Source organism: Patagioenas fasciata, chromosome 20 (assembly GCF_037038585.1).
Source record: "Patagioenas fasciata isolate bPatFas1 chromosome 20, bPatFas1.hap1, whole genome shotgun sequence".
Lineage (NCBI taxonomy): Eukaryota > Metazoa > Chordata > Aves > Columbiformes > Columbidae > Patagioenas > Patagioenas fasciata.
This window is the reverse complement of record NC_092539.1, coordinates 7227831-7251876: the sequence shown is the minus strand read 5'-3', so window position 1 is coordinate 7251876 and position 24046 is coordinate 7227831. Positions and strand designations below refer to the sequence as shown.

The window sequence follows — 24046 nt, the reverse complement described above, 5'->3', positions numbered from 1 at the left end:
CCCATGCCATGTCATCTAGTGGGGACTGAAGTGAACCCGCATCACACCCAATGTGGTGACAGGCACTAGGAAAGCCACTCTGGGTGAGACTCACAGCCCCCAGGATCTCACCGTGGATGGACACGAGGAAAACCTTCCGTGCCTCTCCAGCTTTGTTAGTGGCGATGCACTCGAACTGCCCCTCATCCCAGGGACCGGGACTGGTGATGAGCAGCGACCCTGAGGACCGCAAGCTGCAGAGCAGGGATCAGCTCCTGCCCCAGGGGAGCAGCGAGAGGGGACAAATCCCTGCTACAGCAGGACAGAGCAGCCAGCGCTGTGGGTACCTGTAGGTGCCAGGCAGGAGATGTGGGTTCAGGGGGCGACCATCCTTCTCCCACCTGATGTGGGGCACAGGGGATCCCCAGGCATCACAGCCCAGCGTGGCCGGTTGCTGAGCCAGCAGTGTGAGGTTGGAGGGGCCAGGGGCAATGGTGGGAGGGACTGCAGAAGGGCATGATGGTGATGAGCAGGGAACAGCAGCACATCGTTGCACCAAGGAGAGCAGCCCGGCAGTGTCAGGCTGCAGGAGGGTGAGCCCAGGAGGGATCCATCTGGCTCTTCTGCTTACCCAGGACGTGGAGGTCCAGGCCTCGCTGGTCAGAGCCAGCAGGGCTGGATGCCATGCAGAGGTAAGAGCCCGAATCCTGGACCTGAACAGGGTCGATTTGCAGGGAGCCGCTGGGCAGGAGCTGCAGCCTGGGGAGGGACAGCAGGGTAGCCCTGTGGGAGCTCTGCATGGCCAGGACACAACACACAGGAATACATGGCCGAGAAGGTGGCCAGTGCCATCGCAGCCAGATGTGGCACATACCCACTGAGACAGTGGGGGGATACCAAAACACCTCTTGATACGGAGGGTGGCACGATCCGAGCTCCAGCTCTCGGTGCCACCAACCCTTTGTACCTGTTGTTCCCTCGGAGAGGCAGAAGCCGTCTGTCCTTGCGCCACGTCACCCGGGGCATGGGCCACCCCTCCGCCTGGCATGGCAGCACCACAGAGCCATTCACCAGCACCTTCACCTCCTCGGGGCCTGGCTGGATCTCAGGGGCCACTGAGACAGGGCTCAGGGGATGGAAAACATCAACCCAGACCAGCACAGGAGCCTGGGCACCATCCAACCCCATTACCCTGACCACAAAACACCCCATGATGTTGCACATCCCTGAAATAACAGAGATGGAGATGGCACTCCCCTCCAAAGCCCCATGGCATCGCAGCACTCACCGTGAACCTCCACGCGGACACGCAGGCTGGTGTCCCCCAGCGCATTGGTGGCCCTGCAGCTGTACTCCCCACCATCTGCTGCCTCCACTGCTTGGATCTGCAGGAATCGCCCCTCGGCCAGGATCTGCCTGCGGGGATCCTCCTAACGTCCCCAAAGCCCCCGTCAGCAGCTCTCCCCGCATCACCCTCACTCCAATGGGGCTGGGGAAGGTGCATCCCAGTCCCTGCCCATCCACCATCTCAGGTTCCATCACACACACCTGCACTGGGGAGCCCTCCTGGTGCCACTCGATGTGGGGGGGTGGCACAGCATCCTCAGGGCACTCCAGGATGAGCTGCCCCCCTGCCACAGCAGTGATGCTGGGGGTTTCTCCAACACTCGCCATGCTGAGAGGTGCTGGTGGGACATGTGCCAGGTGAGTCAGGGGTGCCACCTGGATTGGGCAACCCTATACCCGTTCCCATAAATCATGCATAGGCCACTGCTCTGCAGGACCAAATCGCACTGCTCTACCCATGCACCCCCCAGTAACCCCAAGGAGGGATGCAGGGGATATTCCAGCTCTCTGGTCCCCAGAACTCTGAGCACCCCTCAGCACCCCCTGCTAAGACCCTCCTCGCTGCACTGCTGGGGCCGCACGACCTTGGATGCTGACGTGGAAGCTCCTGCTGTCCTCCCCGGCGGGGCTAGTGGCCAGGCAGGTGTACAAGCCAGTGTCAGCCACCTACACAAAGTCAGGAGAGAGGAAAAATGTGAAATGTGAAGAGAAAATGCAGATGGGGAAAAGAAAGAGGAACCTGTACCTTAGCACTCTCGATGTGGAAGGTGCTCTCATTCCCCGACACAAGCCAGGGCCCTGCCAGCAGCTGTCCATCCTTCTCCCAGGTGACAGTGGGCACGGGGACGCCCGTCACCAGACAAGTCAGCTTAAGTGGGGTACCCACAGTGATGGACATCTCAGTGGGATGGGATGCAGCATCAATGTGGGGGGGCTCTGCAAGGCACATGGTGAGATGGGTGGGCTCATCCCCTCTTTGTTTCCCCTAAAAATGGACTAAGTGCCCTTCCCAAATCCCCAGGGGCAGACACGCACCCATCACCAGGGGCTGGAAGGCTTTGCTGGCCTGGGCAAGAGTCGCTGTGGATGCCCTATCCTCCACAGAGAGGGCGAAGTGTTTCTCGGCTGAGCCAGCCACGTTCTCGGCCACACACGTGTAGCTGCCAGTGTCACCCACCTCCACCATGGCCACCTGCACAGGGCAAGCAGAACCCTGTCGATGGCTGCCACAAGCCAGGGGGCTGCTGAAGCTCCCAGAGGGACCTCAACACTCGGCAAGACCTAGAAGGGAAGAATGTCCCACCCCCTCTGCCCAGTGTCTGCTGTGTCACCCCCTGGCACAGCTGCCCTGCCCAGGGGGACACAAACCTGCAGGACAGTGCCACCTTCCAGAAGCTGGTGCCGTGGGCTGGCAACAATGGGGACATCATTCCAGAGCCAGGATACCGTGGGCACTGGTTGTCCAGTGGCTTCGCATTTGAAGTGGACGGTGCCATTGACAGTGGCTGTCACCTCCTCAGCCAGGTCCTCCATGTCACCATGGATGGTGGGGGCAGCTGGAAGGGAGTGGTCAGGGGGCTGCCACATGTCACTGTACACCTCCCCCCACCCTGTACTCACTCAGCACCTCCAGCTCGTAGTGCCGGTGGTCCCGTCCTGCCACGTTCGTTGCCTCACATGTGTATCTGCCCTTGTCTTCCTCCTGCACTGCCGGCAGCTGCAGCACCCGGCCCCCTGTGGCATAGGGCAGGGACAGTGATGGGGACAGCTCCACAGAGGTCAGAGGGTCCCCTCCAACCTCCCTCTCCCACCTTGCTGTGCCTGAACACCCCCCATGCAGCCCTGGTGACATGGCGCTGCTCCTGCAGGTCCCATGTGTGCTGTGTACTCTGGCAGGAGCAAGGGGACAGGATTGAACTCTCCCGTGCTATAGAATCATAGAATAGTTTAGGTTGGAAGAGACTTGGAAGGTCATCCAGTCCAACCTCCCTGCAACAAGCAGGGACATCTTCACCAGCTCTGGTTGCTCAGAGCCCCATCCAGCCTGGCCTGGGATGTCTCCAGGGATGGTTCATCCACCACCTCTCTGGGTGACCTGGGCCAGTGTTTCACCACCCAAATTGTAAAAAAACTTCTTCCTCGTGTCTATCCTGAATCTCCCCTCCCTTTGTTTTCCTCAGATCACTACAAATTTCAATAGCAAAAATATTACTTGTATTGGTTTAAAGCCATTCCCTGAATTTTTCTATAGGACAAATAACCAAAGCCTCAGTTATCTGTGCAGCTCTTGTATGCATGAGTTACACCTGAAGAAAAGTCTCCCCATCCACACTTAAGAATTTGAAAAGCATTGTGAGATGGTTATCAGCTGCTCTCAGCCCACAGAGCTGCTGTAGGAACACCCCCAAGCCCCACACTGGGGGTCCATGCCCATTACCTAGCAGCATCAGCACCCCTGGGCCTGGGATGAGGGGCTCTCCATCCTTATACCAGCTGAACTGGGGAGGTGGGATGGCATTGGTGTCACAGTAGAGGGTGGTGGGCTGGCCAAGGACAGCCTGCCGGTGCTCTGTCACCTCCCCATCCTGGTCTTCTTCCAGGTAGAAGATCTCAAGGACTTCATTGGGGCTTGTCTGCTGCTGGAAGAGGGGTGGCACTGCAGGGACAGGCTGTGGTCAGCGGTGGGGAACGGGGCTCACACCCCCAGGTGCAACCAGAGCACCTGCCCAGGCCTGACCAGGGCCAAGGAGATGCTCATTTTCCAGGAGAGACAGACCCTTGTCCTGCTCACTCAGCTCTACTCCCACAAGAGACCCCAAGACGACTCATCTTGCTGTGACACCCACTCCTCCAGGCACTGGCTGGCCACCCAGGGCTCACCTTGGACATGCACAATGAAGTCCCTGTCATCTTCTCCCACAGCATTGGTGGCCACACAGGTGTAGTGCCCTGAGTCAGAGACACTGGCTGGTTTGATTTGAAGAACCTGCCCCTTGCTGAGGATCTGGAGGTGGCCGGTGCTTTCCAGGAGCTGCATGAGCAAGAAACACGAGAGGAGGACTACACAGCCAGGAGTGGGACAAAGCCCATGTAAAGGGTATCTTCCCCCCTTCAATCCACCCAGGAGGGTCCCCAGAACCAGCAGCTCCTCCCTGGTCGCAGTTGGGACCTCACCTGCTTGTCCTTGTACCACCGGATGATCGGCTCAGGCACAGCCCGGGTCTCACACTCCAGTGTCACTGTGCTGTTGACCCTGGTTTTCACCTCTTTTATGGCAAATTCCCCTAAAGGGTCATCTCTGGCAATCAAGGGAGGAACTAGTGGGGAGAGAAGACACATCTGGGATGAGAGAAGAGCCTCTGACACCCTTGCTCTGCCCTGATCAGTGACAAACAGCATCTTGGGGTGCTGGTGACACCCCAGATGGACCCCTTTGTCCTCCCCAGGGTAGACTTTTTTGGGGCAGCTCTTGGGATGAAGGCATGGAAAGGAATGGGGCACTGGCCTGGTTACAGTGGTGGGGTCACCACAGGAATTAAGGAGTTCACAAAGAGTTTCTATACCCAGGACCTTCACAGCATAGTTCTTCACAGCCTCCCCAGCTTCGTTGGCCATGATGCAGCTGTACGTGCCCGTGTCCTCTTCCTGGGCATTCAGGATCTGCAGCCCATGGCCACCTGGACAAAGAGTGTCTCGTGAGAGGGGCATCATTCACAGCCACAGCTGTCTATCCTCATGCAGCACAAGAAGGTATCTTAGGGAACTTACTGACCACCTGCAAGCCTGATTTTGGGGGCTCTAATGGTCTTCTAGAGCCAGTTTCCAGGCTTATAAAAGCCAATGTGGTCTCGCTGATGCTGCCAAGGAGACTCTAGCTATTATCAGATGATGCAGCACATGGAAGAGCAGCACCCACCTGATGGCCTGAGCCCCTATGGTCCAGTAGAACAATGATTTCTCACCACCCCACTGCCCTAAATCACGGTCAGGCCCAAAAAAGGCCCCGCTCCCACTCCCCAAAGCATTGAACAAGGGCCCACCACAGTCACATAGAGCTGCTGGACACCAGCACAGTACCAGGAAGCACGTGGACATTTCTAGATTCTTTGAGAGGAACCTCATCCTTCAGCCAGGTGATGTTGGGAGATGAGTAGGCCAAAGCCTCACAGACCAGGGAGATGGGGTTGTTGATGATCACTGTAACTTCTTCTGTGGTGGCACCATGGGCATCTCCAGCAAAGGTAGGTCTGGCTGCAGAGACATGTTTGCATGGCAGATCAGCATCAGCAACCACTTAGGCTTCCCGATGCTTTGTTCCTCCACCAAAAAGCATGATATGAGTTCAGGGAGCTGGGCTTGACCACAGCACATGCAATGCACAGCACATACAGCAAAAGCTCAGCTTCACACTCTGCCCTCCAACACAAGACTCTCTCCTCCTTCCCACAAGCCACCATCAGAGATGGATCCTGCACCATCAGACATGGATCCTTTATGCCCATCCAGGAAGTCTCATGAAGGTTTTGTGGCAGGTCCAGGACCCCATGCCATGGTGCTGGCAGTAGGGTTAGGGGATCCTCACCACCTACCTGGGTAGGCAAATAAAAAGCTCTGTGAATCCACATCTCCTGCTCACACCTGAAACTGTCTCCATCCAAAGGCACCTCGTACCTGACACATCAAGCAGGTAGTGCTTGGTTTGGTTTGCCACAGAGCTGGAGGCCACGCAGGAGTAGCGGCCAGCGTCAGACAGGGAGACTCGGGGAATGTGGAGCATGGAGCCATCAGGGGAGATGGAGAAGGTGTCCTTGCCAGGCAGAGGGTGGCCGTCCTTCATCCAGGTGATCTTAGGCTGGGGGTTGCCTGTGCAGGTGGAGAGAAGGTTTTGGCCTTCATGCAAAGTTTCTCCACATGTGCGCACAGCCTGACCGAGGTCACTGTGCTGGAGCTTTTCTGGGAAGCAGGGACATCAGCCCAAATCGAAAATTATCATGATCTGGATCAGATTTTTAAAGACTGCTGGACGAGCCAGCAAGAAGAAAGAAAACTGTCCTGAGTAGGAGGTGATTAATTATTCCCATCACTAAAGGAGAAACCAGATGAGAGGAATTTCAGTTCCATTTGGGAAAGATTGGAGCTTATGTCATGGAACAAGCTCCCCACATGGACTCAGCGCTTCCCAGACAGCCAAACTGCAAAGCCAGGAACTATCCCAAAAAACTTCTTCAGACGATTTCAGCTTTTTTCATGTCATCGACTGGCGCCACGTGTTTGCTCCACACTCCAAAGGGAGACTCGTGTCCCTGAGCCCCACCTTCCACCTGCTCATGCCACCTCTGCTCCATGTGATGCTCACCTGCAGCCAGGCAAGACCAGGTGACAGGGTGACCCTCAGGTACTGTGATGGTCTCTTCTTCATCCGCATTCTCGATGTGAGGAGGAACTAGGAACACAAGCCACCAGGGACCTCAGCAGCTGGACGGCTTCACTGAAGCTCCAAGCTCACATGGTAAGGCATGAAGGACTCCAGCACAGCAGCTCCCATCATGCCCAGTCTTAACTCATGACTGTCCCTGCAAGGGTGAAGTTCTGAAATCCCACCAGGCATCCTGCAGCAGACCCCTCCTTACCGAGGACCTCCACGTAGAAATGCCTCCTGGCCTCCCCGGCTACGTTGCTGGCCAGGCAGGAGTAGTGGCCACCATCCTGGGCCCGTGTTTGGGCCAGTCTCAGCAACCAGCCCCCTGGAAGCACAGAGCAGAGGGGTGTCAGGGTCCCCATCCACGCACCAGCCCATCCCAGCAGTGCTCCTGCTCCACCACCTTGAAGCCCATCAGCCTTGGAGCAAAACATGCTCATCTCCCACAGCATCTGTGCCTCATCCCTGACCTGAAAGCACCTGCATGTGCTCGCTGGGAGTGACAGGAGAGCCATCCCAGGACCAGGTGACCGTGGGCAGGGGAACTCCAGTGGCCTCACAGGTTAGCATCAGGGCTCCATGCAGAGACACGCTGATGTTGGTTGTTGATCCTGATCCTTGAATGAACTTGGGAGGAACTAGGGAGACAGAAAAATCGCTTGCAATGCAGCCAAAACAGCAAAGGAACAAGGCAAAGGCAGCAAACTGAGTAAACCCAGCTTGTTCCCACCTTCCTTCTTGTACTGTTTGAGCACACAAGCCCTAAAGGACCATTAGCATCATCTGAAGTTGTTGACTTTGAAGGTGTTATGGGACAGGTGACTCACAGCAAGCGTATGCCACTAACCTGCACCCCAAGCCCATGCTTACAAGTGTGACACCAAGCTGGCCACACACTCTGAGCCATCTCAGGCCTTTTCCAGCTCAAGTGCTTGGTACCTTGACCCATGAGGTTTCCCCAAGTCCTTGGAAAGCAGATGACTTTATGAAGTGTGAGGGCCTGATGACCCTGCAAAGAAGCTCCTGCCTGATGGAACCACTTCTACAGTTACGTTGCCTGGAGCATCCCCCTTCCAACCCAAGGCCTTCTACATGCTGTGTTGTCCAAGTAAGGTTGTTCTCTGTGCTTTTGCTGCATTGAAGGTGCAGTGGGACATCACCACCCTCCTGAGTTTGCCTGCACCCATACCTCCCAGCCCTATCCCACATCCTTACCGTGCACCACAACATCAAACTCCCTCTGTTCCTGTCCCACCGCATTTGTCACCAGGCAAGTGTAGCGTCCTGCGTGGGCCACATCTGCCTTGGGGATGCGCAGCCGCCTCCCCTGCTCCATAAGCAGGATCCCGTCCTTGCTGGCCACGGGCTGCCCGTCCTTCACCCATGTCACTGTGGGTGGTGGTGTCCCCGCAGCCTCGCACTCCAAAACCGTCTCACCAGCCTTGATGACAGAAACCTTCCTCAGGGCTTTGCTGCCCTGGATCCTTGGCAGCGCTGCAGGCACAGGGACACAGGGTAGAGAGGGTGCTGTAGCAACTCCCTTGGCCATATGCAATGGATGCACAAAATGCCATCGGTCTGGATGGCAGCAGCAGGAGGGAAAAGCAAATGTGAGGGTGTATAACTGGTGTGATTGGGTTGCAACCAGGTTGGAGCCACGAGGAATGCTGGAAGGACAAAGCTAATCCAGCTCGCAGGATCCTTTCCAAAACACCCGAGGAGGCAAGCAACAGCTATGAACTTTAAGGTCCAGCTGGACCTTACATTGAGAGAGGTCATGGCACCTTCAGGCACCCCCACACGTCCCCTGCATCTCTGGGGCACCCCCCGCTCACCGTGTACCTCCAGGCGATGCTCCTTGGTGCTGCTACCAGCAGCATTCCTGCACTCACAGGTGTATGTCCCCTTGTCCACCGGCCGCACCTTCTCCATGTACAGAATGCTCCCTTCTGTGGACACCAGCTCTGGGCCCCCGGGTTGGGCAGAGAGGGACTTGCCTACCAGGGAAGGGGACACCAGCCTCCCTCAGGTTGCCAGCAGGACCAGAAGCTGGACACAATCCAGCATCAAGCACTTCTTGCTCTGAGGAGACCAATACTCATCTGGTGGGTCAACACATATGTAGGGAGGGATGAGGATGAGAAGCAGGTCCCTACCATCCTTCCTCCAGCTCAGGGTGGGGAAGGGGACCCCATGGCACTCGCAGGCCAGCCTGACGGACTGTCCCTCCAGCACGGATGTGACGAGAGGCTCTGCCGAGGAGAAGGACGGGGGCACTGCAGAGGAGGAGAGGAGCAGCTCACTGATGGCCCCAGACAAGAGCAGAGGGGCAGGTCCCCACCAGAGCTGGCTACACACCACCCACAGCTCTGCCACGCTTCACACAGAGAACCAGCAAGGTTCCCCTGCACCAGCTCCATGTGGAAATAATCTTGAGTCTTCAGAAAGTGATGCTTTTAATTGCACGTGGCCTACAGCAGAGGATGACCGAGCATCCCGTGCCAGCCACACAAGCAGGCCAAGCACAGGTTGGCCAGACACAGCCTTATTAGGCAGGACTGCTCCCTGGGAAGGTTACCTAACTCTTTCCATTATCGGATGTGTTGCTCATAAATACAGCTGGCTATAAAACGGTAACTCCTTCCCATGAGGGATATCAATTTGTAAAAGAAAAGCCCCAACACCCAGAAACCCCTGAAAAACAAAAACAGTAAAACCCAAACAATTCACCCCAGCCAGGACACCAGACGTGCAAACATTTCCCTGGGAAAGGATCGCAGGAACAAGCTCAGATCAGGAGAACTGGATTTTCTCCACTCCCTGGCCACCTGCCTGCAGGACTTCCACCAACTGGAAACTAAAGCATCTCTGAGAAAGGCCAGGTCCTGGCTCAGCCCCCAGCACTGCGGACGTGCTGAACGGGCTGGGGAGGCTGCAAGGATGCTTGAACTGAATAAGTGAAACAGCTGGTGCCTGTTCTGGGAACCACCGCTGGCATCCTCCCGACTCGGGCAGGGACAGAGCCCACGGGACAACACCTACAGCGAGTGCCACACTAAGTGCAAAGTAAGAACAGGAAATCCCTGGCAATGGTAAGGAAGTCTCTTCGCTCTCTTGCCCACGTTTTGGAAAGGTACATCCTCTGCACTGAGAGGAGTGGGTGCTCTGGCCAGAGGGTTTGGGCTACAGCCCTCCACTGGGAAGCACCCCCCAAGGACGGATGCGATGGTTTACTATTGTGGCGATCAGCTCTCAGCCTCAGGTTGAGATTGGCAAAGGGCAAGATCTCAACAGATCAGGTTATCAACCCTACACCTCCCAAAAAGCAGGGCCAAGAACTTCTTTGGCCAGGTGCCTTGTCCCTGACATGTGGGATGGACAGCAGGTCTCACCCTATGCTCACCTTGCACCGAAACCTGCACCTCTGCCTGGGCCACCCCTGCGCTGCTGCTGCCCTGACAGACATAGAGCCCTTGGTGACCCAGCCCTACGTGGGTGATCAGGAGGGTCCTGCCATCCCTGGACACCACTGCACCATCCTGCTTGCCCAGTGGATGCTTGTCCTTCAGCCACCTGCGAGGAGAGCAATGGGCAGTGAGTTCTTGGTCTGTTCTTTCACCACCTACCTCCTGTTTCTGCCCACTGAAGAAGCGAACAACAGGGTGCTGGCAGCAAGGAGTGTCCCTTGTCACCTGGGGTTGGCAGTGCCCAGATCACTAGGGAGAACAGGATCCCCAGGGCAAGGAATGGGATTGGATGCCTCCCATCCTAAGGGACAGCCTGAGCTGGAGGTCCCCATCACCCATCCTGAGCCCTCATCCCCATCTCTGCACAATGGGCTGTGGAGCATTTCCAGGGAGTTACACAGCCCCCAAGGGAATTCAGGGGGACATGGGCAGGATCCCCCCAACCTGCTTCACGGCACTCACTGGATCTGGGGTGTGGGGATGCCTGTGGCATGGCAGTGAATCCTCAGGGAGTCGTTGGCAACGGCTGTCAGGTGGTTTTCCCCATCACCGATCTGCAGCTGGGGGGGAGCTGGGAGAAAGAGGACAGCAGGCTGGGACCACTCTCGGACCTGGCACAGGGAAGGGGGAGCAGCCAGGGGCTTGGAGGGTGCAGGATCCCCGTGGTACATTAAGACCCACAGGAAGAGCAGTTTAACCAGTGAACCTCGACCTTGGACTTGCAGGCTGTAGCTGAGTGAGGTGTTCCCTGCAGAGTTCATGGCCGTGCAGGTGTAGATGCCGGTGTCCGTCACCTGGGGACTGGCCAGCCGGAGCGACCCCGAAGGGAGGACGTTGTACCTTGGGGGAGAGGGAACAGAGAAGCTGGATGGGAACAGCTGTGCCATTCATCTCCTACCCCTGGGCAGGAGTAAAGGGCTGAGAGCTCACCGTCACCTGGGGACAGCCAAGAGAAGGTCCCCAGGACCACCTCCTGTGCAAGGAATATGGCAGAGCTGTCCATGGGTGCAAATCCCCTTTGCTCAGCTCCTGAGCTCAGTACGAGGCTGCAGCACAAGTCACTCACCCAGGGGGACGAGGGGGGACAGGGGTCCCCATGGACCACAGCCCCTGCAGCTGGAGTTGGCCGTGCTCTCGCTCCCAGCACTGCCTGTGCTCCACAGACATAACATCATCTCAGCCCACGGCCACAGATTCTTCCCTGTGTGTTCTCATAAATCACCCAGACATGTGAGGACAAGCCAGCTGAGATGTGAAGACCAGCACAGCACCATGAGGAGCAGCCATGGGAAACCAGACAGGAATGATAAGGTAACATGGTCCCTCAAGAAGATGAAAGCCAAGATGCCTTCCTGCTACCCAGGCCACATCACTCCTCAGGTGCAGGGAGTGATTAATCCCAAGATTGAGTCTCATGATTTTAGGAAGCCCCTTCCAGCACAGTGCTAACATGCTGAGAAAGCAGGTATTGCGTCTAAGGGAGAAGACCAAGACAATAAACACATACCCAACCACCCTCCAGATTATATTCTCCCATCAAACAGCACTAGGTGACTGTCCCATTGCTGCCATCAGCCTCAACACCATCAACAAGTGAATTTGGCTCTCCAGAAGTCACCCACTGGAACAGAACTCACCTTGAAACCCATGTCCCAGCACAGAAAAAAGCCACCACTGGCTTCACATCTGTGTTGCTGCCAGACCTTGGCCAGGGCTCAGGAGAACTTCAACATCTAAAGCCCGTGAAGTCACCCCAACAAGAGGCAGCAGAGGCTGCAACACTCCCAGTCACCCCGGCTGCCCATTCTCCTCCTCCTCCTGACCTCAAAACTCCTCCATATCCTTGGTGTCTTGCAGCCACCTGTGTGCAGAGCAGTATCAAGCCCTGATCCAACACCTCCCGCAGGGACCCACCATCCCCAGGCATGTCCTTGGCCTCCGGCAGGGTGACAGCACAGAGCAGGAATGTGCATGGGTGAGCGGAGCCGGGGAGCTGCACCGGAGCTGTTTTCCCTTCCCTTCCTCAGCCCCGTGTCCAGGGTGGGCATGTGAAGGGTCAAGAGCAGCTGCTCCAACCCAGCAGATGTTTGTATGATGGAAAAAAAGCCTGGTGATTCTTGTTCTGCTCTCCTTGAAGAGCAGTGCTAATGCTGTTCTGCTCAGCTGCCTCGACTCCTGCCGGAGCATTAAGCATCAGCTGCTCAGCACCAGGGATGCCCTTTCCATCTTCCCACCACGTACTGAGCAGCTGCTGCCTCTCACAGACCCCACATCCCCTGGGGAGAGGCACAACAGCAAGAGAGCATCACCCCAACACCCGCAAGCTCTCCTTACCTCGCAGTGGTGAGAGGCAGTGGCTGGGACTCGCGGGTCCACACCACCAAGGGAGGGGGACGGCCTTGAACCTGGCAGGGCAGGGTGGTCTCCTGCCCAAGGACAGCCAGGATGGTTACAGGGTCTGACACCCGGGATCCATTCACGCTGATCCTGGGCTTAGCTGGGTAGAGAGGGAGTGTTGCTGGTGTGGGAACATTGCAGGTGCCCCACAGCCCTCACTGCTGCTCTTCCCATCCCACAGACCCAGCTGGCACCTGGCTGGGTAGCCCAAGGTAGCCAGGAGAGTCTCCAGGTTGTGCTTGCCCAGCCAAGCCACCCTCCAGAGCTGCTTTATGGGAGCTGGTGCCAGGCCAGTCCCGGCACTCACTGTTGACAGAGAGCTGCATCTCCCGCCTGGAGAAGCCTGCTGTGTTGGTGGCTGTGCAGAAGTAGGTCCCAGTGTCCCCAGGGGAGGGCGAAGGGATCAGGAGGGTCCCATCAGGGTCGAGGTGATAGTGTAGACTAGGTGAGATGGGCTCTGTGCCCTGTGACAAGAAGGGAGGGGAGGGAGGAAGGAAGACAGCAGAGATTCTCCCATGGTCTGAGCATCCCAAGGGCAAGAAAAGTGCTTTGGACCCACCAGAGCAAGCTGCCTCCTAGTCCCACTTCCCAGGGCACTTGGTGCCACCTCCCCAGGCAGCCACACCAACACTGGTGAGCTTCATCCTCTCCACATTACCTGAAGGTGACCCCCATTCTGGCTAGCAGCAGGATGGCAGCCTGCCTGTCCCTGTCACCTACCTTTGCCCAGGTGACAGTAGGGGTGGGCACACCAGTGGCATTGCAGCGCAGGGCGACAGCTGCTCCCTCAGTGGCAGTGATAAGGACAGGACCAAGCTCAATGCTGGGAGGAACTGGGAAGGAAGGGAAGCACCTCAGCCTGCGTGGTGGGAGCCACGTCTGCCAAAGTGAGAACGGTGCTTTGTAGCTTAGAAGAGCAGTGGGCACCCACCAGCGCAGACTGGGGACACCCAGGACCCTGCCACTCACCGTGGATGACCAGGGACACGTCCTGCCTGTGCGAACCAAAGACATTGGTCACCTCGCAGGTGTACATCCCCACGTCGCCCTGCGACATGTGGTCAATGTGCAGGGTCCCATCAGCCTGGATGGAGTATTGGCTGCTTGGGGCTACCTGGATACAGGCAGAGAACAGAAGGTGGGACAGGCAGGGAGGTCAAACTTGATCATATTGCTGTGTCTTTGGGGCACATCTAGAAACCAGTCCTTGAGTGGTAGGAACATGCTGATGCAGTGATGAACTCACACTACCCTCCCAGCCCAAATTCTCCTCGGCATCTTCCACCAGCAGCTTTGACCCCAGGAGGCTGGGGCACCCATCCTGCAGCAAAGGGCTGTGTTCACAGCTGCCCACCCATTCGCCATCTCAGTGGGTGCAGAAACCTCACCGGCTGCCCATCCTTCATCCAGCGACGGGCTGGGAACGGCTTCCCAGCCAGGATCACACAGGGCAGTGAGACAGGCTGGCCTGGAAGCACGTGGACCACGGGTGATGCGAGGGCTATTTGAGGAGCTGCTTAAGAGGGAGGAAAGGGAAAACAACCTTAATTATAGATAAAATGGCCAGGAACACTCAGAACAACAGATCTGGATCACCTTTCTTCCAAGGTCCAGACCTTGGCTCAGCTCAAGCCAGGTCCAACATCCAGCTCCCCCAAGAATCTGGGGATGTTTGTGTACAATTTGGGTTCAAGCATGTATCAGTGCAGTAAGCCAAAGAGGTAAAAGGGGAGCAGATGTGGCTGCACAACTCTGTCTCTTGCACAGCGCCAGTATTGCTGCAGTTGTGATCACCAGCAAAGCACATAAAAGCACGTAAAAGCAAACCGTGTCCGGTGACTGTGAGCTTGACCTCCGCTTGGATTTTCCCAAACTCGTTCTGGGCTTTGCAGATGTAGATGGTTTGATCATCCAGTGAGACACCTGGAGCACAGCAGGAACAAACCTGAGCCCAGCAATGCCAGAGCACAGCGGGGCCGGAGAGCCCCGAGTAAGCCTCAGGACAGGGTGACACCACTCTCCTGTGCCACCGCCTCTGATGGAGAAGAAGACCCCACAGGCTTGCAGGCTGTTCCAGCACAGCTCAGCTTGTGCAAGTAAAAAGTGCAAATAAACCCATTGTATCAATTATTTATTACTGTAAAAAGGGTGAACATGGGGGCTAACCCCACTGCTGGGACATTAACCTGCAGCAGGCTGGGGGGAAGCACCCAAGGGTGACACGGTGTAAGGATGCACACAGGGGGGACACTCACACACGCTGCCCACCACGCCAAGGCACGCTCGGTTCTCTTACTGTGGATGAGCAGCTCAGCAGCCTCCAGCTGGCTGGAAACACCCTGTGGTCCCTGCCAGCTCGTCACAGGCTTCCCGTCCTGCCGGGACCAGGCGACCTGTGGTGTGGGAGAGCCCTCGACACGGCACAGCAGGCTCACGCTGTCCCCAACTTCAACTGTCACGTCTCCCAGGGGCTCAGGAAAGTGAGGGGCAGCTGGAGGAGAGAGCAGCAGAGACTGGGCTCGGGCAGGTCCGACAACCCAGGCTCCCCGTAGCTGAGCACAGAGAAGAAACAGGGCTGCAAAACCCACAAATCAGGTGCCCTGAAAAGCTACAAGATTGGTTTGAAGCATTTGGTGTTTTACCAAGGCTGTTACAGCCATTGTAGTTTCCATCCCTTGTAGTTACACTCAGTACCATCCACTTCAGCAAAACCTCTCGCACTTTTCCACCGTTAACTGCTTCAAGCTTTACCTCCCCTAACTCAGAACCCCTCTCCTCCTCCTGAGGCTCTTCCATCCCTTCTGCGCCCAGTGGGAAGCCCTGAGCCCTGATTTTCAGACACACAGAAACCAGCCCCTACCTCTACCTAATCCCACTGACTATACTTTGCATCCCCACTTTAGTCCCAAGCTGTTGTGTCCCCAGGCAATAGCATCTGAACTGGTGTTCTGGCACCTGAGCCTTTTCCATCCTCCCAACCCTTGGAAATCCTGCCAGGCTTCAGCTTGTACTGAGCACAGACACCCCCATGCTTGGGAAACCTGAGAGCTGGGGGCAAGAGGAGACTTGGGAAGCAGCAAGTGGGAGCTGGGAGGGAGAGCAGTGGAAACCCAAAAGGGGAGGCAGAGACTTACACCCCACATCCAGCTCGGTGTCATTGAAGGCGACGCCAGCCTCGCCGAGAGCCTCACAGACGTACTGCCCCGCATCCTCCTCCTGCACCGCCTGCAGCCGCAGGACGGCACGCTGGGTGCCGGGGGGGAACGCCGCCACCGCCTGCTCCCCTGCCCCGAGACCCCCACATCAGGACCCCGAGCATCTGTAGAGTCCCCTCCTGCCAGTCTGGGGGAACCCCACGTGTGATGTCCCTGCAGGGTGGTGGATGTCCCCCAGCGCAGGAAGTTTTGGTCCCCAGGTCTGTCCCAGTCTCACCTTTGTACCACACAATGTGGGGTGGGGGCACCCCCAAAACCCAGCACTCCAGGGTCACGTCTTCTCCCACCAGCGCCTTCACGCTGGGCGTCACTGCCAGGATGGCAGGAGGCTCTGTGCCATGGGAAGAGAGGTGGCTTCAGGGACTCCCTGAAATGGTGCCATTCACCCCAAGGGGACCCCAGAGCCCTGAGGGCTGCCCCCCAACCCCTCCATCACAGAGAGCTCCAACGCTGTGAGGCCCCATCCAGCAGCCCAGGGACAGCAAAGAGGGACAATAAATCCCTCCTGGGCAGCTCCGAGCCCTCCCAGGATGCTGCTGCCAGCGGGGAGTGGGTACCAGTGAACTCCAGGGTGACAACTTGCTCATCCCAGCCCAGCGCGCTGCTGGCATAGCAGCTGTAATTCCCTGCATCCTCCGGGATGGCAGCCCTGATGTGCAGGGTGCCCTGAGCATCCATGAAAACCCTGCGGCAAACAGGGAGAGAGAGAGAAACGAGCCCTGTGAAAATGTAGCCAGTGAAAAATGTGTTGAAATAAGTGAACAGGCTGAAAGCCATCCCATTAAAGTACATGTGGTAAATGCTGGGAGTATGACAGATGTGGGTTAGTACTTCAAACCAGCTGCTGCAGGGAAGGATGTTGTTTAGAACAAGGGAAAAGTATTGAGAATTGGGCTTTTTCATCTCAAAAAAACCCAAAAACCTTTGCCAAAGTCCACTCCAGCACTCACAGCCTGACACAGACCAAGAGGTGGAAGGCAAAAGCAGAAGAAATAAAAGGGAAACAGAAGGAATATTTTGAGGCTGGAGTGCACACTGGGCACGTGAAGTGCTCCATTTCCCCTCGGTGGGGACAATGACCTGGATAAGGCAGGATAGCTTAAAAATAAATCAATGAAATTAAGGCTAACAGCACACCAGCCACCTCAGGTACGTGGGTTGGGGTATTGCAATGCTTTCCTCTCTCTGGGGCTACAGGCAACCCTGATCCACAGACCCTGCAAGGGGAGCGCCATCCCCAGCAGGACGGGGAGGATGAAGACACCCTGGTCCACATGTGTTACCTCTCATCCTGCTCCAGCACCCATCCCCAGCGCTTCCAGGCGGTGTGGGGCACGGGGTGACCCCCGGCCGTGCAGTTCAGCCGCAGCTCCTGGCCCCTGCCGAAACGCTGGGGGCTGGCGTCCACCTCCACCCACGGCACCTCTGCATAGGGTCAGAGAAGGGCTCAGCCCCCGGGTGCCATCTGCCACTCTCCCTCCCGCAGGGCATCACCCAGGCCAGTGTCCCCCATTCGGCAGAGCCTACCTTGGATGAAGAGCCAGAGGGAGGCGGCGGCAGAGCCGTGGGCGCTGCGGGCCACACACTCGTACAGCCCCCCGTCCCCTGGCTGCACACGAATGATCTCCAGAGAGCGGTTCTGCAGCAGCCGGGTCCGACCGTCCCTCAGCTGCGCCGCCTTCCCATCCCAGCTCCACGTCAGGTTGTAGGGCACGTCGCTCAGAACTGGGCAGGACATGACCACGTCTTGGCCGGGTGAAGCCGTGATGTTGGCCGGGGCTATGAGACGCGGCGGTGGCTCTGCAAACACAGCACGCTGGGGTGAAACGAGTCTGTGCCCTTCCACAGATTCGGAGACTCGCAGGCACCAAGGCTTGGCATGTGCCGTCCCCACCTGAGACAGAGATGTAGGAACGAGCCCGTGTCACCCCGACCCTGTTCGTGGCTGTGCACTCGTAAAATCCTTCATCACTCTTGGACACCGCAGGGATCAACCAGCTGATGTTTCCTGAAACCCTACAAATCATAGAATCAGAGTCACAGAATGGTTTGGGTTGAAGGGACCTTCAAAGCTCATCCAGTGCCACCCCTGCCATGAGCAGGGACATCTTCACCAGCTCAGGTTGCTCAGAGCCCCGTCCAGCCTGGCCTGGGATGTCTCCAGGGATGGGGCATCCACCACCTCTCTGGGCAACCTGGGCCAGTGTTTTACCACCATCACTGTAAGAAATTTTTACAAAACAGAAAGGGAGATTACAGGGTCACCCCTATCCTGACACACAGGAGCAGGGGCTGCCGTGTCACCACCCTACTCCAAATCACTGGGACTCTTTTCCATCCAAGTCAGGCAAACAGATGCAGCCCCACTTCCCACAGCATCACAGACACAGCCCTTGGGATTTTCCTCTGCTGCCTTGGGATGCTCAGGGCTTGCAGGCACCCAGCCAGCACACAGCATCCCCCTGGCTGGCACAATTCAGGAGGCTGTTGCTGCCCCCACAGGTTCATCGTGAAGCCCCATGGGCTAAATCAGAGGCTCACCTGAAGAGCTGCTCTTCCCCCAGCTTCATCCTACCCCGGCTGAGCTGCAGGCGGAAAGGGACCTCGCTCTGTGCAGAGCAGGAGATCCGCTGCGGCTCACGGCTGTACGCTTGGATCTTGCTGGAGACGTTCACTTTGGGTAGACCTGGAAGTAGATGGGGACATGCACTGATATAAAACTCCTCAGGAGTTCATCAAGAGCTGCGCTGGGAAGCAGGTAAAGGAACACCTGACTGGAAACCAAAGCAAAGTTGGTGCTGGAAGAGCCTCTGGTCCCTTCTCAGCACCTTTGGGGACCACTCACCAGGGACCACACTGGTGTAGGTGACCCCAGAGAGGCGGTGCAGGGGGTGGCCCTGGGCATCTTTTCCCTTGACCTTCAGCAGAAAGTCACCCGGGGGGACGTGGAGAGGGGAGCCCACCCAGAGCTGCCCCGAGGAGGTGTTGGAGAGGGGCCACATGGGCAGCGACAGGAGGGCATGGCCGGAGGTGTCAAAGAGCTCCATCTCCTGCAAGTGCCCAGGTGGCTTCAGACCGGTGCAGTTCACCACCACGGAGATGGGCAGACCTGCAGAGAGATAAGGGAAAAAGTAAAATAAAATAGAAAAATAATAAAATAAATAAAATAAAATAAAAACAACACCCAGCCGTATTCTCGGTTGAAAGAAACCCAGCCACAGCAGCTGCACCCCTGGGCAGCACCAGCCTCACCCTGCACTGGTGGCTCTCCAGGCTGGCTGGCGTCAGAGTCCGGCTGGGTGGAGAAGCTAGCTTGAAAATTGATGTTGCTGATGCCCGTGATCCTCAGTGAGTGGCGGCCGCTGCTCTGGGTCTGGAAGTGGAGCAAGGGGCACGTGCTGAGGGCAGGGGGAGGCGATGGGGAAGGGGGAAGGCAGCAGCCGGCCCGTTCATGCGTCCTCTGTCCGTCTGGAGGTGGATGGGGAAAGCCCGCACCTGGCAAAGCCTGGTTGGCTAAATATCTATCAGGGGACGGGTAGGGACAATGTGCAGGCTCTGCCACCAACCTACCGTGACCGACCACATCCCTGGCTCATGGGGCTCCACAGTCACCACCATGGCTGAGTTGGGGATGCTGAGCAGCTCCTTCAGCCCTTGGCCTTTTTCAAGGACCTTTCCTGCAACAGCAAATGAACCTCTGGGATGGGCAACCCAGGTCCATCTCCCAGTCCCCGCAGTTGCCCAGGAGCCCCCTCCCTTAGGGCTCACCACAGCACAGAGCCCATCACACAGCCTGGACACAGAATACCCTCCCAAACCAGAGGCAAAGCCAATCTGGGAAGGGAACAGAGCAGACACTCTTGGTGCTTAACAAGCTCTTTGCAGCTCATTGCTTTTGTATTTAAGTTTTCAGCACAAGGTTCAGCAATTCCCATGCCTGCAGCCTCCCATTTGTCCTGACCCAAGGGGAACCTCTCATTGCTCTCCTGGATGCAAAGCATCACCCCCTACCTGCCGCCCTCCCTGGGCACCTACCTGCTGGATCCCGGACCTCGATCCCCGGGGCAGGGCCGCTCAGAGAGATGGTGACCTCCTTCAAGCTGGGGTCGAACGGGACGGGCCATGTGTGCTCCCCACCATCCTCATGGTCCGTGGACAGTAAGTGGACTTTGGAAGCCTGGATGGCCTCTTCCACCCACTTCAGCACCTGGGGGAGCATTAACCGGGATCCCCCATCACCATCAGGTGAGGCTTTTTCACAAGTAGGGCTTGGATTACACCAGGTCAAAATCTCAGGCGTGGCTGCAAAATAGTGCCCAGGCAAAGGACCAGCCCCAGTTGGTGGGTGCAAGTGCAGGGGTGGCACTGGGGCAGCTGGGCAGGAGGTGACAGCCCCAGCTGAGCCCCCTTTGCTGTGAGCAGGTGCAAATGGAATTGAGTCATTTGGTGCAATTGTTATTGCCCAGTGGTTTCTGCTCAGCTGCTTGGAACAGACATATTATTGCCCTCCAATTAGCTCATGGAAATAGAAACCATTAAAACCCACAACTGGAGGCTGGACAGGAGCTGTTTCTGGGGGTCTGCTGAGAGAAGCTGCCCAGTAACGAGCAGAAAAGCACTTTGATCTTCCCCAGGTCTCTGAGATTTCGTGCCAGTCAAGAGCTTCAAGGACGGGAACAGGCAGAGAGGCTCCTCTCCCTGTGGCCAGGCCACCCTCCCAATTCCTGGAATGCCGAGAGCGACAGGAGCACCCAGCATCAGCCTCAGGCAGACACCTCTGCTCCGTGGTGACAGGAAGCTCGGCTCATCCCAAGGATCACACAAGTGACCCAGCAGCAACCTCAAGAGCAATGAATGAGCTTTCTCAAGCTCTTGCTTCTATTTCAGGCTAAAGCGGCGCTCCCGGAGCAGCCTGGAGATGCCTTGGGCACAAGGATTAACCTCGGGAGAATATAACAGCAGCTGAGTCAGGACCACATGAACCTTGGCCGCCTCATCCCTGCTCACCTCCGTCACCTGCTGCTTGTCCAGGTGGAAGATCTGCCCGGAGCTGGTGGCAGCGATGCGCTCGTACACGCGGTACCCAGGGTGGCTCCTGTCCCCGCAGTCCCCTGTCAGCACAAACACCACCTGCCACAGCAACAGTCCTCATAGCATCACACTCAGCCACAGGGTGTCTGTCCACCCCAGGGAAGGGACACAACCAGCATCCACCAGCCCCCAGTACACTGAGCCAGCCCAGGGGGTACAAAATTCACCCCACTACAAGGCAGCATTGGGGGTTTATTGCTGCAGCTCATTGCTGCAAGCTGCCATCATTGCTGCTACAGTGTCCCCCCCAGCCTGGCTGTGCCAGGAGGCAGGTGGGCAGCACCACTCACCTGGGTCTGCTTGTGCTGCAGCAGCCGCAGCAGCTCCTCCTGCTGCTCGTAGTCCTTGGCCCGAGCATCTGAGAAGACGTAGACGAAGGAGCCGGGGTGCGAGACCTCCACGGCCAGCCTGATGGCTCCCACACTCATCTCCGGGCAGTCCCCTCCGCCCTGTGGCACACGGCGAGGGACGTGGCACCAGCACCAAAGCACCCAGTGCTCAGCTCTTTCCTGCCGGGCTGGAATCAAGCCTGGGCTCTGCTCATGGGGACGAATCGCACCAGTGTGCTGGAGTTGCCCCAAACCCAGCCAGAGCAGCACGATGGCACCACAGGGACACACAGATCACAAGGACCCGTCTGTGCCTCACTGCTAATGATGATTAAACTACCTGTTTGGGGATCCGGACTCACAGAAGTTCCTGGCTTCCCACAAACACACATTAGAGCCCACCCCAGCCCATCTCCCCCCACATGGCAGCAGAACCGGCCACCCCAGGCAAGCACAGAGGCACAGCAAGGAGCAGCTCTTGCTTCCATGGGGCTTTGCACCCCAAGGGTTGTGAATCAATTTGCAGCCACAGCTTTACAGCTCCTGCCAGAACACAGCTGCATCCGAAGGGAAACGCCATGGGGGTTTAGTAATGCATGGGATGCAGAGATGGATAAAACATGATTAAACTCCCAGAGAGTGTTTCAGCATTGCAGCTGAAATTGTTGTGGTTTTGGTTTTATTTTTAAAAGAAAAAAATAATTAAAAAAACCCAACGCAAACAATTAGCAAACAGCACTTCTAGAAGAACAGATTTTTGGTTCCGTGAAGAGTTTGTGCAAACTCTCTCAGGGAAAGCATTCCCATTCTGGGACAAGGGCTGTGAACTGAGATGGTTCTGCCTCATTGCAGGTGCCTGGAGCACCCCCCCCCCCGCTCCCACCCCATTCTGGTCAGCCCCTCACAAGCCCAGCCCTGTCCCGAGCCCCCACCTGGGGGGTGTCAGACCCCAAGGGAAGCAGGGATTGCGCTGGGGACCCACCATGGTGCAGGGACACAGGGCCACACACCGAGCCAGCCACGGACACCTCACCTGGACGTGGAGCTCCCGCAGGCGCTGCTGGAAGAGCCGGGGGTCTGCGGTGAGGGTGGCGGGTCCCACATCTGCAAACACATCGGCACCACCACCTCAGCCCCCCAGACACAAACACCAGCATAGCTAAAACACCCTTACAGAACCTGTAAAACTCAGGGTTAAGCGTCTGCCCTGGTTTGGCACAGAGGGAGATGTGGATTTGGGCAGATAAGCACCATGCCCAGGGCATAGCCCGCCCCAGAGAAGCTCTTGGCCAGGGTGAGCTGCAAACCCAGCACCCTTTTCTGCTGGGGGAGACTCCCAGCAAAGCGATGCCGAAACCCATTTACTGCCTCTGCCTCCTTCCCTGTCCAGCTCCAGTGATTTTAATCCAAATGCAGTATTTCTGCTGAAAATTTAGCCTCGGTCCTGCTCTCCTTGTAGGTGGTCGAGGCTCTTCTGGAGAACAGCTGCTATTTATGGGTGTGTACAAAAAATCACAAGGCAAAGATAGAAAGAAATGATTCTGGTATTGCAGTAAATTACCAAAACCTCTTAGAAAGCAGTCCTTTCATTGGGGTGACCTGGAAGCATGTTGTGGGCTCATACAGAAAAGAGTCACCCACAAGTGGGTGCCAGCATCACTGGGGTGAAACTGGTGAGGAACAGCTTGCCCTGAGCAACAGGGTGACTGCGGACAGGAGCCCCCGCCCAGCACCGAGCCCTTGAGCTGCGGCTCGTCCCGTGCTGCCATCCCCATCACAGGGGTCACTGGGGCATAAAAAAATGGAGAGAAGGGACAGCGCAGGCACTTGGGAAGTGCCCACTTCAGCCCCAAACCTGGCCAGAGCTGCACCCCAACCCCTCGCAGCCCCATCCCCCAGTAAAATGTTCCCTCCCACCCTGCCCCAGCCGTACCTGGGTCATGGAATGGGACCAGCACGTAGTTGCTGATGGGCTTCGTGCTCCTGCTGAGTGTCCGTTCCAGGATGCGCGAGGCCCCATCCATCACCTGCACCAGGTCATCGTACATGGAGCCAGTGACATCGAAAACAAAGGCCAGGGTGGCCCCCCCTCCGCTGGGATGGGGCTCAGCGAGGCTGGGGGTGAGCAGCAGCCAGAGACCCACAAACACCCCTCCGTGGGGTGGCATCCTGGGGGAGACCCTCAGGTGCTGGGGACACCCCTTCTGTCCTTGCTCTGCTCCTTCCCCCAGACCCCTGGGCACTGTCCCTGCGCTGGGAGGGACACGAGGTGTGAAGGGCCACACACGGTGGGGACAGAGCTGGACGCCCAGCCGCCTGCAGCTCCTCCAGCGTTCTGGGAGGGAGGAGAGAAAATGGGACTTTTGGAGCCAGCGGCGTGGCTGGGAGGTGGGTGGGAGCTCATGAAGCTGGGACGGGGATGTGGGGATTGGGAAGCAGGTCCCACACTGCCCAGGCCCCCTTCCCAGCCCTGACCCCCCCCGGCTCAGGGAGCCCCCCGCTCTGCCAGGGGGAGCTGGGGGTGAGGGGAGGACACGGAGGTTCACAGCTGAGCGCTTGCAGGGGAACCCTGCCAAAACCAGGGCAGGGGGGTGAGACAGCTGCCAAAGGGACCTCGGGGAAGTAACCCCCGCCTCTGCCAGGCAAAGGGCAGAACAGGGGTCTGCAGTGTGGCTGTGAGGGACAAGTGACTCTGGGGGGGGAATGGGGAGCAAACAGCCCCGCAAAGCGCAGCCAAAGCCGGGGGCAGGACAGGGTTGGAAGCGCAGCCAAAGCCGGGAGCGCTGCCCGGGGGCGGCGGAG

The 24046-nt window shown here is 57.4% G+C and overlaps 1 protein-coding gene across 1 annotated transcript in view; it reads right to left on the bottom strand.

The window, feature by feature from the left end:
• The window catches only part of HMCN2 (hemicentin 2), a 31041-nt gene extending 7474 nt beyond the window's left edge, over positions 1-23567 (bottom strand). Inside the window, exons 1-48 of the mRNA XM_065853849.2 lie at positions 23178-23567; positions 22278-22348; positions 21206-21364; positions 20832-20954; positions 19860-20031; positions 19395-19501; positions 19077-19197; positions 18670-18933; positions 18366-18510; positions 17719-17840; positions 17352-17624; positions 17108-17249; positions 16382-16509; positions 16042-16155; positions 15744-15893; positions 14906-15100; positions 14437-14532; positions 13998-14122; positions 13579-13723; positions 13330-13442; positions 12917-13073; positions 12547-12709; positions 10925-11052; positions 10675-10783; positions 10149-10318; positions 8902-9021; positions 8581-8742; positions 7961-8239; positions 7216-7383; positions 6957-7070; positions 6683-6769; positions 5998-6189; positions 5404-5577; positions 4890-5003; positions 4501-4643; positions 4207-4357; positions 3764-3982; positions 2947-3060; positions 2695-2882; positions 2362-2518; positions 2072-2262; positions 1911-1992; positions 1528-1664; positions 1268-1409; positions 947-1094; positions 611-738; positions 327-483; positions 112-233 (exon numbers count right to left, since the gene is read on the bottom strand). Of these exons, the coding sequence (XP_065709921.1) occupies positions 112-233; positions 327-483; positions 611-738; positions 947-1094; positions 1268-1409; positions 1528-1664; positions 1911-1992; positions 2072-2262; positions 2362-2518; positions 2695-2882; positions 2947-3060; positions 3764-3982; positions 4207-4357; positions 4501-4643; positions 4890-5003; positions 5404-5577; positions 5998-6189; positions 6683-6769; positions 6957-7070; positions 7216-7383; positions 7961-8239; positions 8581-8742; positions 8902-9021; positions 10149-10318; positions 10675-10783; positions 10925-11052; positions 12547-12709; positions 12917-13073; positions 13330-13442; positions 13579-13723; positions 13998-14122; positions 14437-14532; positions 14906-15100; positions 15744-15893; positions 16042-16155; positions 16382-16509; positions 17108-17249; positions 17352-17624; positions 17719-17840; positions 18366-18510; positions 18670-18933; positions 19077-19197; positions 19395-19501; positions 19860-20031; positions 20832-20954; positions 21206-21364; positions 22278-22348; positions 23178-23412 (7216 nt within the window). The 5' untranslated portion in view covers positions 23413-23567. The remainder of the gene's footprint in view (positions 1-111; positions 234-326; positions 484-610; positions 739-946; positions 1095-1267; positions 1410-1527; positions 1665-1910; positions 1993-2071; positions 2263-2361; positions 2519-2694; positions 2883-2946; positions 3061-3763; positions 3983-4206; positions 4358-4500; positions 4644-4889; positions 5004-5403; positions 5578-5997; positions 6190-6682; positions 6770-6956; positions 7071-7215; positions 7384-7960; positions 8240-8580; positions 8743-8901; positions 9022-10148; positions 10319-10674; positions 10784-10924; positions 11053-12546; positions 12710-12916; positions 13074-13329; positions 13443-13578; positions 13724-13997; positions 14123-14436; positions 14533-14905; positions 15101-15743; positions 15894-16041; positions 16156-16381; positions 16510-17107; positions 17250-17351; positions 17625-17718; positions 17841-18365; positions 18511-18669; positions 18934-19076; positions 19198-19394; positions 19502-19859; positions 20032-20831; positions 20955-21205; positions 21365-22277; positions 22349-23177) is intronic.
• Positions 23568-24046: the final 479 nt, after the last annotated feature.